The sequence below is a fragment of the Sinohyriopsis cumingii genome, chromosome 2 (genome assembly GCF_028554795.1).
Source record: "Sinohyriopsis cumingii isolate HCF-2022 chromosome 2, ASM2855479v2, whole genome shotgun sequence".
Lineage (NCBI taxonomy): Eukaryota > Metazoa > Mollusca > Bivalvia > Unionida > Unionidae > Sinohyriopsis > Sinohyriopsis cumingii.
The window spans coordinates 58,057,723-58,071,536 of NC_142962.1; the positions used below are offsets into that span (position 1 = coordinate 58,057,723).

The following is a 13,814-nucleotide window of genomic DNA, read 5'->3' on the forward strand; positions in this document are numbered from 1 at the left end:
AGTCAAATAGTCTAACATTAAACACAAAATGACTATTTTAACAACTTTACTTCTAGAGAAGCAAATTATGCTTTCTAATAAAACTATTTCATGCTCTTTTTATTGCAAATGGAATATAGCTTCTAACAGTGTTCAATATTCAAGTCTTCTGCCTTGTCTGCTTATTAAATATATTGCAAAAAATCCCAATCCTTATAAAACAATTTCAATTCAATGTGACTGTAACTAAAAGTGATCCGAGGTCACACTCATTCCAGCAACAAACATCTGTAAGTAACAATCATAATTATTACAACGCAACCTAAATTAATAATAGATCTGATGAATACATTTGTTGGTTGCAGATCCTCACCACTACTACAACAACTATTACTACTACAAAAAAAGGCAGCTTCTCTGCAAAACAAGAACAAAACCATAATTCAAGACTTATTATGGACAAAGACATTTCTTGAAATTTTGTTCTGAAATTCAAAAGTCGGAATATTGTCTGTAAAACAACAAAGAGCTGTAGACACAACAGCACAATACTAGATACTGTATACATTATCGCCTTCCATTTTGGAATTTTCCTCGGGACTCGAACTTGAATTCATTAAAACATTTCATTACTAAGACTTCTAGAATTTAATTCATTGATTATTCTTGAATTATTTCTGGATTTGATTTCTTAAAACCGTAAGTTCTTATTTTTTCATTTTAGCAGTGTTTTTTCCAGGGAAACAAATTATTTGTTAAATTTTTCAAACTTTGTTGTTTTCACTCTTTCTTTGTCACTGTTTATTAGAGCCTAAACACAAAACACATCAAAAGTACAGACAGGAAATTAAAGAATTTTGTATGTACTTTAAATCTTGGGACACCTTAGACATTTTTTTTCCTACTGATTGCTTAGCATATTTTATCGATCGCCACAATTTTTAAAAAAATTCTTTAATTACCTTAAATTTTATTTAATATTGGAGAAATCAGAAAATATGAACATGCAAAAAAAATAACAAAACAATCACTGTAGTTTATTGATATGGCAACTGAACAAAAGCTGGTCATTGCTGTGTGGTGTAATGGCGATCTTGCCAATTTCATCTTGACATTTGTGTTTTCCATTAGTGCTATTTAGTGTTGAGAAACCAAAAATGTTAATATTTTGTGCATGCATACAAGTCTTTGGACATGAAAAATAATAATTCCTATTTCCTGCCCCAAGACATGTAATCATTACAGTATGCATAGATGTTCAGGCAAGGATATGACTTTGTCCTACTATGGTGAAACATAAAATGACCACTATGTCTCGCTTTCTCACTAATGTGATCAGTTACAGCAGTCTGTACCTCATCACTGGGGGTTGGAGGCATATTGAGTTCCATATAACCATGTGGAATGTATTCTTGCTGGTAGTTAAAGAGTGTGTTCTTCATTATTTGATTCCTCACTGCAGAGAAAGCTCCATCACAACCAATTATTGCATCCACAAAATCCTTCACAATGGTTCCATCATTCCTGAACAATAAAAAAAATCATTCCTGTATTAACTCGGTAACCTGCTGTTATGAAGATAACTTATTCCAACTTATTAATGATACATGCTTGGCTTACAGGGGGCCTTTAGGTTACTAATAATTTGCATATGCAATAAATGAAACATCAATGTATGCAAGTAAAACAGTGATTTTAATCTCAACTATATTATGCTTCCAAGTGACAGGTGGTGTACACCATTTGTGCAATGGATGGTTCTGTGAAATAAAGCTCCACTACTTTAAACAAAATTTGCTTATATCAATTTGTAAAGTGAACTGAAATAAAGCAGCACTTATTCAAAACAAAATTTGTTTGATTTTATCAATTAACTACAAGCGAACTGAAATAATGCAGTACTGATTCAGACAAAATCTGTTTGCTTTTAACAATTAAGCACAAGTGAACTGGGTTCAATCAAGGCTTCATCTTTGCACAAAAGAAAAAAAGTATTTTAATGTCCCACTCAAATTTGAAAGATACAGATGCATGGTAAATGGTGTCACAAAAGCAGGTGCAAAGTTTGCATGACTCTGTACCTTTCTTGTTCATGGATGTGACTTCAACCCTTCACCTATAATGTACACTGTGATGATGAGTACTTAGCTGATGGATAATTGCCTCATACCAGTGAATTCATATTTAACATAGCAATAAATGCAAACCTTTCACACCTAATGCAAACAAACATCTCCACAAGCTGTGATTCATACACATTTCAACAACGTTTTAATAGAAAATCATCCAAATTCATAAATCAACCTGATACTATCCAACTGAAAATGTTGTTGTTGTTGTGGGGTTTAACGCCATTTTTCAGTACACGATAGGCTATACATGGCGGCCAGTATTAATGGTGGAGGAAGAACCCGGGAAAACCCCGGAAAGAACCACCGACCCACGAGAAGCTACTGGCAAGCTTTCTCACATACCCACATTGGCTGAATCCTAGACTCGAACCGCCGCAGACAGAGGTGAGATGGCAGTGATCCGTAACGGAGAGCGCTTTAGACCACTCGGCCAACTGAAATTGTCTGAAAAGGCTTCCATCTTTTCATCCTGCTCATTTATCAAAACTGAATAAGTTTAATTTCTGGAAATACATTTTTGTGGCAATCATGTTAGCTGTACACACATCATGGACTGCTAAAACGATGGTTAGAATCTTGTCCCAGTCTAAATTTTTATCTAAAGGGCCATATTTGATAGTGCATCAGCATCACTTGTACCAATTTGAAAGCCCTCTAAACTAGAATGAATTCTATTAAATTTGGGTCTAATTCTGTTGATCAGCTTTGGAAAAATCATTTAAAGGTTTTTTCTAAGTTTAGTTCTACTGGTCATAGGCCAGAAGGGCTTATGGGATGGCCTATTGTCCTTCAATGGCACAAGTTTGTTATTGCTACTCCTCTTGAACTACCCTAAGAATTGCCATGAAAGTTTACAGGCACATATTCATCCCATGGTCTAGCTGGTTCTACTGAAAAAGGTGCCACTCAGACATAAATGAAGACCACCACTGTGGCCATCTTAGAAACCTTGTTATTGTACTCCCCCTTAATGAATGGTCATTTCAAAATGGGCTTTTTTTTACCCCAAAACTTTTTACGATGTCTAATTGGTCCTAAATGAATATGCTGCTGACCTGACATCAAATATGGCCACCACAGTGTCCATCTTGAAAATCCTGTTATCACTACTCCTCCTGAACAGTCACATAAAAAAAATGAATTCTGACCTTATGACTTCTTATGATCAAGCTGATACTAAATGGAAATGTTGATGATATTACACCAGTATGACTACCATCTAGAAACTCATTATTGCTACATCTCCTAGATGAATGGTCATACAGACATGGGATGTCATGAAAGCCATTTTATGTCTGGTTGGTCTTAAATGAAAATGATGCTGAGCTGACTTCAATATGGCAACCATCTAAAAACTATGACAATAATGTCTATGTGGTGCACACACAATGACATGGTGATAAATACCGGTAAAACTAAAATATTACTTATCTCAACATGGCAAAAAAGGACAAATTTTGATAGTGATGAACTATGTCTCACATGGAAGGATAAAAATTTGCAAATGGACTGTTGTGATAGACTACTTGGTGTTTTGGTAGATAACCTATCATGGACTGAACATATCAAACATATCAGTAAAAAAGTCAATTCAAGTTTATGGCTTCTCAGTAGGATAAGACATTTTCTTCCTGAAAGGCAAAGAAAACTATTTTATAACAGTTACATATAACCCTATTTAGACTACTGTATTACAGGATGGGGTAATTCAAATGATAAAAACATAGCAAAGCTGGCACATCCTCAAAAAAGAGCATTAGGGCTAACATCAATCCAGAAAGAAAAAGGAAAATTTAGCTGGTAAGTTAAAAGTATTACCTATTAAAGATGGAATCTTTTTGAGAAAATTAATGTACAGGATATCCCATAATAGTGCTCCTGAAAATTTACAATCACTATTCCAGTATAAGCTACCTGGCAATACTCCCCACCAATATATCCAGTGGCTTCAGAGATGCAGCTAAAATAAATAAATTCCTTTGTATGAGGGCTACAAGGTAGATTAGTTCTTAGCTAATTTTGTTACCCTCTCTAAATAAGGTCATTATTATTATTATCTGACATTCATTATAGGTGCAATGGTAGCAATCTGAAATATCTCCTCCTGAATGGATGGCTATATCAACATCAGGGTTTTCACCAATAGACTTGAAGGGGCCCCGAGTGGCCTAGTGGTCTAAAGCGCTCTCCGTTACGGATCACTGCCATCTAACCTCTGTCTGTGTGGGTTCGAGTCTAGGATTCGGCCAATGTGGGTATGTGAGAAAGCTTGCCAGTAGCTTCTCGTGGGTCGGTGGTTCTTTCCGGGGTGTTCCCGGGTTCTTCCTCCACCATTAATACTGGCCGCCATGCATAGCCTATCGTGTACTGAAAAATGGCGTTAAACCCAACAACAACAACAACCAATAGACTTCATATGATATCTGCTTGGTCCTAAATGAAAATGGTGCAATCAAACAGCTTGATGGCAATCCTGGAAGTCTAGTTATCTATACTCTTTCTAAATGGATCATTATAAAGATATGATGCTTTCACCAGAAGACTTTTAATGACATCTAGTTGGTCCAAAATAAAAATTATGAACTTCCAACATCTAGTATGGCTACCACATCAGCCATTTTGAAAATCTTGTTTACAGCCATGAACAGCATTAAAAATTTAAACACCCAAGAGTTAAAATCAAGAAAGGTGTTCCTGGAAATGCTTTTCAGTTAGTAAAGAAAAAGTCCATTCAAAGGGTTCTTGTTATAATAGTGACCATATTAGTTGGTAGAATGATGTCATTTGAGCAAATCCGTAAGGCTTCATGCCAGGATGTTTCACTTCAATTTGGTCAAATTCATCAAGTCATTTTTGAGAAGCTCTTTAAGGTTTTCATTCTGCAGCCATATTGAATGATTGATTGGAATCCACTAAAATCTGAAAATCCCAGAATGCTTCCAATAAAATCATGTGCAAACTTTTCTAGTGGTTTTTGTGAAGAAGTTGTAAATTACACCCATGAACAGATGGCAGATGGTCCATAACACGAAATACTATACCATAATATCACTTGACTATTGCCTGGAGGAGCTAACAAATACAAAAAAAAATATCAATTTCATGCAAGAAAAGGACATTTTTTTCAGTAAAATAAATGAGGATATCAAAGAATTTCAAAATAATTATAAAAGTATGGTCAGTACTTTTACAAAATAATCAAATATGCCTTTCTTCTTGTTATGCTATAGATGTAATAAAAGTTCTTTTATGCTGAGAACAGTGGTGTGTGCCCACATTGTTTTAAATTTGGAAATAAAGGACTCCACTTAATATGTGGGATAAATAACAAAAAATTTGTTTCGGTAGACATAGTTTAATTTTTTATGTTTAATATGGGTAACATTTTCTGTCTTTGACAATCATTTACCAGATGCCAGTGTATTAACAAATTAGCTATCAGTACAAATAAGTTGTTGATAGTCTATGCTGTGTTAATACTGGAACTATGGAGCTTTATTCAACAGATAAGTAAAATATTAGAAAATTCCTTCTGATGTATCTAACTGTCAAAATTAAAATTCTGACCCAAAGCAAGAAAAATAATAAAAATGACAACTTTTTACATCACTTATAAAAAGTTATTCCAGTGACACCTACTTTTTATTAACTAACTTCAGCATGTATAACCTCCTCTTCACACAGAAAAACAAATTTCTACAGCAGTTGAAACAATACCATCTATCCATAAAGCACTTTTATGAGTACATACAGCTAACAACATTTTGGCACATTTAGGGACTCTTATGTTCGGTCAATTCATTTGAAATAATTGATGCACGATTGTACGACAAATGCCATTTTCAGTGTAAAATAGCAAATATATATGTAAATAAAATACTAATGTTTGCCATTAGGTGTGCTGAGGTATATTGTACATTTTAATGAACTTACCCTTAGGTATTCATGTCAGCCATCTTGCATCTCCTAGTTTAGTTGATATTAACTAGGTTCATAAAATGTTGGCCATAATACCATGGTAACCCATATTCTTGAAACCTTCTACACACACAACTCAGCTAAAGTTCAGAGACTGTAAAATTTGATGTTTTGTAATTTTTAAAACATAACAAATTAGGCTCATACAACTTTAAGAATTACCCACCTTTATTTCCTCTACTAGAATATAAAAATTTCAATTGTCAATATTTATCCATACATTACATGTCAATTTATTCCAAACATTACATGTCAATTTACTCCATACATTACATGTCAATTTATTCCATACATTACATGTCAATTTACTCCATACATTACATGTAAATTTATTCCATACATTACATGTAAATTTATTCCATACATTACATGTCAATTTATTCCATACATTACATGTCAATTTACTCCATACATTACATGTCAATTTATTCCATACATTACAGGTCAATTTACTCCATACATTACATGTAAATTTATTCCATACATTACATGTCAATTTATTCCATACATTACAGGTCAATTTATTCCATACATTACATGTCAATTTATTCCATACATTACAGGTCAATTTATTCCATACATTACATGTCAATTTATTCCATACATTACATGTCAATTTATTCCATACATTACATGTCAATTTATTCCATACATTACATGCCAATTTATTCCATACATTACAGGTCAATTTATTCCATACATTACATGTCAATTTATTCCATACATTACAGGTCAATTTATTCCATACATTACATGTAAATTTATTCCATACATTACATGTCAATTTATTCCATACATTACAGGTCAATTTATTCCATACATTACATGTAAATTTATTCCATACATTACATGTCAATTTATTCCATACATTACATGTCAATTTACTCCATACATCACATCTCAATTTAGTTTTATGGGCTTGAGGTAAAATTTCCTCCTCAAATAGTTTTGAGAAAAAAAAGACTGTTATTTCATTATGTATATATTCGCATATAATGGACACAAAACATGACATGCCCAGATCTGCCATCACACAATGCCAACCAAACTTGGAACAGAATAAGTCCAGAACTGCTGTCATACAATGTATAGTGAACTTGGAATAGAATAAGCATAGACCTGCCATCATGTAATTCATACAAACTTGGAATAGAATAGGCCTAGATCTGTCATCATATAATTCATACCAAACTTGGAATAGAATAGGCCTAGATCTGTCATCATATAATTCATACCAAACTTGGAATAGAATAGGCCTAAATCTGTCATCATATAATTCATACCAAACTTGGAATAGAATAGGCCTATATCTGTCATCATGTAATTCACACAAAATACGGAACATAAAAAGGCCCTAATCTGATGTCACTCAACTGGAAACAGAATAAAATAATAGACCCAAATCTGCTGTCACATAATGCACACAACTAACTTGTACAATAATAGGGCCAGATCTGTTGTCACATAATGCACACCCAACTTGTACAACAACAGACCCAAATCTGTTGTCACATAATGCGTACCAAACTTGTACAATAATAGGGCCAGATCTGCTGTCACACAATGCACACCCAACTTGTACAATAATAGACCCAAATCTGCTGTTACGTAATGCACACCCAACTTCTACAATAATAGACCCAAATCTGCTGTCACATAATGCACACCCTTTTTGTACAATGATAGGACCTGATCAGCTGTCACATTATGCACACCCAACTTCTACAATAATGGGGCCAGATCTGCTGTCACATAATGCAGATATGCAACTTGAAACAGAATGGTCCCAAATCAAACGCACACCATACTTCATATAGAACAGGACCTGACTTACCATCACATAATGCATACACAAAGACCCAGATCTGCTGTCACATAATGCAAACAGAATAGGCCCAGACAAACCATCAAATAATGCACACTGATCATGGAACAGAACAGGCACAGATCTGCCAATGATAATACATACACAACTTAGAACAAAACAGGTCCAGATCTGCCACCCATAATACATGCACAACTTAGAACAGAACAGACCCAAAACTACCATAACATAATATACACCTCACCTGGAACAGAACAGACCCAGAGCTGCTGTAACATAATGCATGCTCAACTTGGAAAGAAGAAAAAAAAACAGATCTACCATCACAGAATGCACACCAAACTTGAAACAGAATAGGCCCAGATCTGCTGTAACATAAGACATGCCCAATTTGAAACAGAACAGGCCCAGATCTGCTGTAACATAAGGCATGCCCAACCGGAAATGGAATAGGCCCAGATTTGCTGTAGCATAAGGCATGCCCAACCTGAAACAGAATAGGCCCATGTCTGCTGTAACATAAGGCATGCCCAACTTGAAACAGAATAGACCCAGATTTGCTGTAGCATAAGGAATGCCCAACTTGAAACAGAACAGACCTAGATCTGCTGTAACATAAGGCATGCACAACTTGAAATAGAATAGGCCCTGACTTGCCATCACATAATGCATACCCAAAGACCCAGATCTGCTGTCACATAATGCAAACAGAATAGGCCCAGACATACCATCAAATAATGCACACTGATCATGGAACAGAACAGGCACAGATCTGCCACCCATAATACACACACAACTTAAAACAGAACAGACCCAGAACTGCCATAACATAATAAACACCTCACCTGGAACAGAACAGACCCAGATCTGCTGTAACATAAGGCATGCCCAACCTGAAATGGAATAGGCCCATATCTGCTGTAACATAAGGCATGCCCAACCTGAAACAGAATAGACCCAGATCTGCTGTAACATAAGGCATGCCCAACGTGAAATAGAATAGGCCCAGATCTGCTGTAACATAAGGCATTCCCAACTTGAAACAAAATAGGCCCAGATCTGCTGTAACATAAGGCATGCCCAACTTGAAACAGAATAGGCCCAGATCTGCTGTAACATAAGGCATTCCCAACTTGAAACAGAATAGGCCCAGATCTGCTGTAACATAAGGCATGCCCAACTTGAAACAGAATAGGCCCAGATCTGCTGTAACATAAGGCATGCACAACTTAAAATAGAATAGGCCCTGATCTGCTGTAACACAAGGCATGCACAACCTAAAATAGAATAGGCCCTGATCTGCTGTAACACAAGGCATGCCCAACTTGATATAGAATAGGCCCATATCTGCTGTAACATATTCATCTTCATTATTAATTTTTCTTGTGATTCCCAACAAAATATGCAGATTGATCTGGTGGCATATAATATGACTGAGAACATTTTATATCCAGACCTGTAATAGCTGACAGATCAGGGTCTAAGCTGCTTATTATACATATGACTTTTAGCAATCACAACAGATCTAGATCTGTGATGGCAGATCTGGGTTTATGCTAAATCAAGCTGGGTTCACATTACACATGGTAAATCTTTAACACAAAAGATTAGTTTCATTAGTAAACCTTCAATGCAACTGATTAAACTGTGGCTACAGCCACAACTGAACCTCATAATAATACAAGTGTATCCAAAGGATATGGATGCACCCTTCCCTTTTCTGTCTGAACGCTTGGTACATGTAAAAAAGAGCAATAACTCTTGCAGAATGCATGCATATTTGAAACTTCAACATATATATATATATATATATATATATATATATATATATATATATATATATATATAGTCTGCCAAGTTTCATCATCAGAAGGTGTAGGACAAGTAGCTCAGGGACAAGTAGTTCATTCAAGAATCGTCACATTAGTGCATACATATAATAATACAAAGCTGGACAAACTTCAACACAGCATGATGATAGAACAATGTCAAAAACGGTTACCCAGTTTCAGGGCAACTCATCCAAAATTGTGGAAGTAGTTTCACAGAGATGAATTATCATATATAGTACATACATTAAAAAGGGACATAACTCTTGAACAACTTGTCAAAAGACCATGAAAAATTACATGCAGATGTTCACTTCATGTCAGTAATGTTTGTCGAGTTTCGGAGCAATTCACTGAAAATGTGTGGGACTGCTGCAAATACAAGAATTATCATGTGCCGTACATACAGTTGACACCAGAAAGGAACATAACTCTGGGAGAAACAAAATCAAAACATACAACAAATTAAATGTACATGCTCTCCTCATGTCAATAATGTTTGATAAGTCTTAACACAGTCCATGGAAAGATGTGGGATTAGTGCAGTTGCAATACAAGGCTGGATGGATGTCAAGGAAGGATGGACGAATCCTAATGCAATAATGGAAGGGCAGAACAATTTGTACAGTCAAGACATTTTCCATTATGCTGGTAAGACAAAATTACCTTTTAAACACTATTTCTCCAGTATTAAAGTCACAGTTCACCAACTTGTGTTCAAAATGGAGTGTTATATCAGGGTTCTTCTCTGCAGCTGTAATAAGACAAGAAATAAGCTGAAACAGACGGGCATATGGAGACCTGTCTCCCACTGAATACTTGCTAATGAATGTCCACTTAAAACATTACCTAATTTTCAGTCTAACAGTTTGCTACTTTAAAGCTTTATATGAAAAAAACAAACATTTTCTTCCTTCAATATGACCTTGACATTTTTTATGCTAAAATCCACAGGATTTTATAAGATGCATGCAAGTAACCCACAAACTTTACTGAAGCTACCTGGCTGATAACTGAAATTTTTGGCAGAAACCATTTTTTGTCTTTCAGTCAGCAGACTTGACCTATGACCTCAAAACTGAAATGGTTCTTCCTTACCCAAGTGCAAGCCTCCACAAAATGTATTCCCTGTCTTTTGATGCAGAACAAATTCATTGTTCAGAAACCATTTTTCTTCTTACAAAAAGTCACAATGAGCTTGATCTGTGACCTCTTGACCTCAAAATCAGTAGGCTTCTTACTTATCCACAGTGCAATCAAACAAGATTTTGTTAACTATACACAGTGGAGAACTCGAGTTAATGAGCAGAAACAAAATCTGTAATATACAGTCAGGTGGGTGGATGGACATAGTAACATAATATGTTCCGCAATAAGCAGGAGAATAAAAAGAGTAAAATTCTTAAGACAGAAGTCCAATTTTTATATAAGCCAGACCCTTTATAAATGACAAACTGCTCAACCACTGGAATGGCACCGTGGAAAACATTCCATTGCACTAATATTGTCTCATTAGTTGCTCTTACAACATTCAAGAAACAAATTAAGAACATGTATACAATGAGCTGATGGTCAATACAAAGTAAATTTGCACACCCAAAAAGTGTAATATAGTATACACAATATCTCATGAATTTGGCAAATTATAGATACAATGAATTTATTTTGGGGTACTGATACATTCAATTTCCTGTACTGGTAAAATTTGCTAAGCATGGCAAACCTCCTGTACCTAAAATACAACACTCACAAAATATTTTCATTAAAAGGATACTGAGAAAGTCTCATTTCATTTTCATGACAAATTTATGAGTGGTATATCATAGATACAGCATACATGTACATACCAGACATGCATTTATTTATACCACATACAAATATGCACACTTAAGTTGCCACGGGAGTTTAAGATTTATTACAAGGAACTGTCTATTGATGGATGGAGTGAACTCTTCAACTCATCTACAAAATGCAGTTCAGCAGTTCTATAGCTTGTTAATTTAATTCTTTCTGAGCCACTAATTTCATCCATGTCAATTAAATGTGATGTGATTTGGATTTTTAACATAACTTTAACAATTTTTCAGTCATATCACTACGATATCTGCAATGTGGCAGTTTATAGTGATGTCTAACACTGGGGCATCATGCCGCAGACATGTAGCATGATGTCCCACCCAGTCACATTATCCCGACACCAGGCCGACCAGTCCTAACACTAACCTCTTAATGCTGAGTGCCAAGCAAGGCAGCTGTAGGTACCATTTTTTTAAGTCTTTGGTATGACTTGGCTGGAGATCAAACCCATAACCTCCTGCAGCTAAGGCAGATGCTCTAACCACAAGGCCACCATAGCGGTCCCATGTCAATCAAAAAAAATATGAGACAGGATTTAACCATGAAAGTTAGCTTAAATGAAAAAAGTAGAGGACTGCAGACATTGAATGGTTAGTATCACAATCACTGAAAGCCCAGATATATGATCACCAATAAGTACAATCACTGAAAGCCCAGATATATGATCACCAATGAGTACAATCACTGAATGCCCAGATATATGATCACCAATGAGTACAATCACTGAAAGCCCAGATATATAACCACCAATGAGTACAATCACTGAAAGCCCAGATATATGATCACCAAAGAGTACATCGAAAAAAGTGTGGAATAGGCTTAGCGAAATGATGAGCTATAAAGAGGTAACTTAAACATCTATTTTGACAGTTGATCTAAGTCAATATTATGCTTATGTACCATTGCTACTGACCAAAAGAATGTACCATTGCTACTGACCATAAGAATGTACCATTGCTACTGACCATAAGAATGCACCATTACTACTGACCAAAAGAATGTACCATTGCTACTGACCATAAGAATGTTTTACCTCTCCCTCTCTTTCTCTGTCAGTTTTATCAGTCATTGTTATGCTTTATGTACCATTGCTACTGACCATAAGAATGTACCATTGCTACTGACCTTAAGAATGTACCATTTCTACTGACCATAAGAATGTTTTACCACTCCCTCTCTCTGTCAGTTTTACCAGTCATTATTATGCTTTATGTACCATTGCTACTGACTACAAGAATGTACCATTGCTACTGACTATAAGAATGTACCATTGCTACTGACCAGAAGAATGTACCATTCCTACTGACCATAAGAATGTACCATTCCTACTGACCATAATAATGTTTTACCTCTCCCTCTCTTTCTCTGCCAGTTTTACCAGTCATTATTATGCTTTATGTACCATTGCTACTGACCATAAGAATGTACCATTGCTACTGACCATCAGAATGTACCATTGCTACCGACTATAAGAATGTACCATTGATACTGACTATAAGAATGTACCATTGCTACCGACTATAATAATGTACCATTGCTACTGACTATAAGAGTGTACCATTGATGCTGACCATAGGAATGTACCATTGCTACTGACCATAAGGATGTTCCATTGCTACTGACCATAAAAATGTACTATTGCTACTGACCAAAGGAACGTTTTACCTCTCCATCTCTTTCTGTCAATTTTACCAGAGACATTGTCCCATGTCACTGCAAATATCCACTATGCTCCTTCCTTTTTCATGGATTTTTGCCCATAGCTTCAATGATGGTTCAGAGATAGAGAGAGAAAGATAATTTGTTTTAGAAGATAATTATAGGTTTTTAAAAATAAATAAATAAAGTTTAGTATAATACATATTACAATGTGTGCCAGGGAATAACAGTTAGGTCCTTTTTATTTCAAGGGGCTATTGCATCGTTACATCATTGGTAACACTGTGGAAAAATGCCATGGAAAACGTATGCATACCCTTATATTAATACATATTCAGTTAGGTAACTTGGCTCAAGTTCATAGGTTTCATTAAACTCAAAACATCAGGGCTGGCACAACTATAAAGCTGACATAGAAAATTGGTTCCTTCAGGACACACGGTACTAATTATACGGAAGAACTGTGAACCAGTCTAGAAATGGGTGAAGAAATGATAGAGTATTTACAGGTTTGGTGGTCCATAATTGGTTAATAATGAAAATTAAAATTTTAGG

The 13,814-nt window shown here is 35.4% G+C and overlaps 1 protein-coding gene across 2 annotated transcripts in view; it reads right to left on the bottom strand.

The window, feature by feature from the left end:
• Positions 1-13,814, bottom strand: part of LOC149804941 (kynurenine 3-monooxygenase-like) — a 106,016-nt gene that overhangs the window by 57,626 nt on the left and 34,576 nt on the right. For both annotated transcript variants that reach the window (XM_089946039.1, XM_089946033.1), the window contains exons 5-6: positions 10,410-10,497; positions 1,335-1,503 (exon numbers count right to left, since the gene is read on the bottom strand). In XM_089946039.1, the coding sequence (XP_089802165.1) occupies positions 1,335-1,503; positions 10,410-10,497 (257 nt within the window). The remainder of the gene's footprint in view (positions 1-1,334; positions 1,504-10,409; positions 10,498-13,814) is intronic.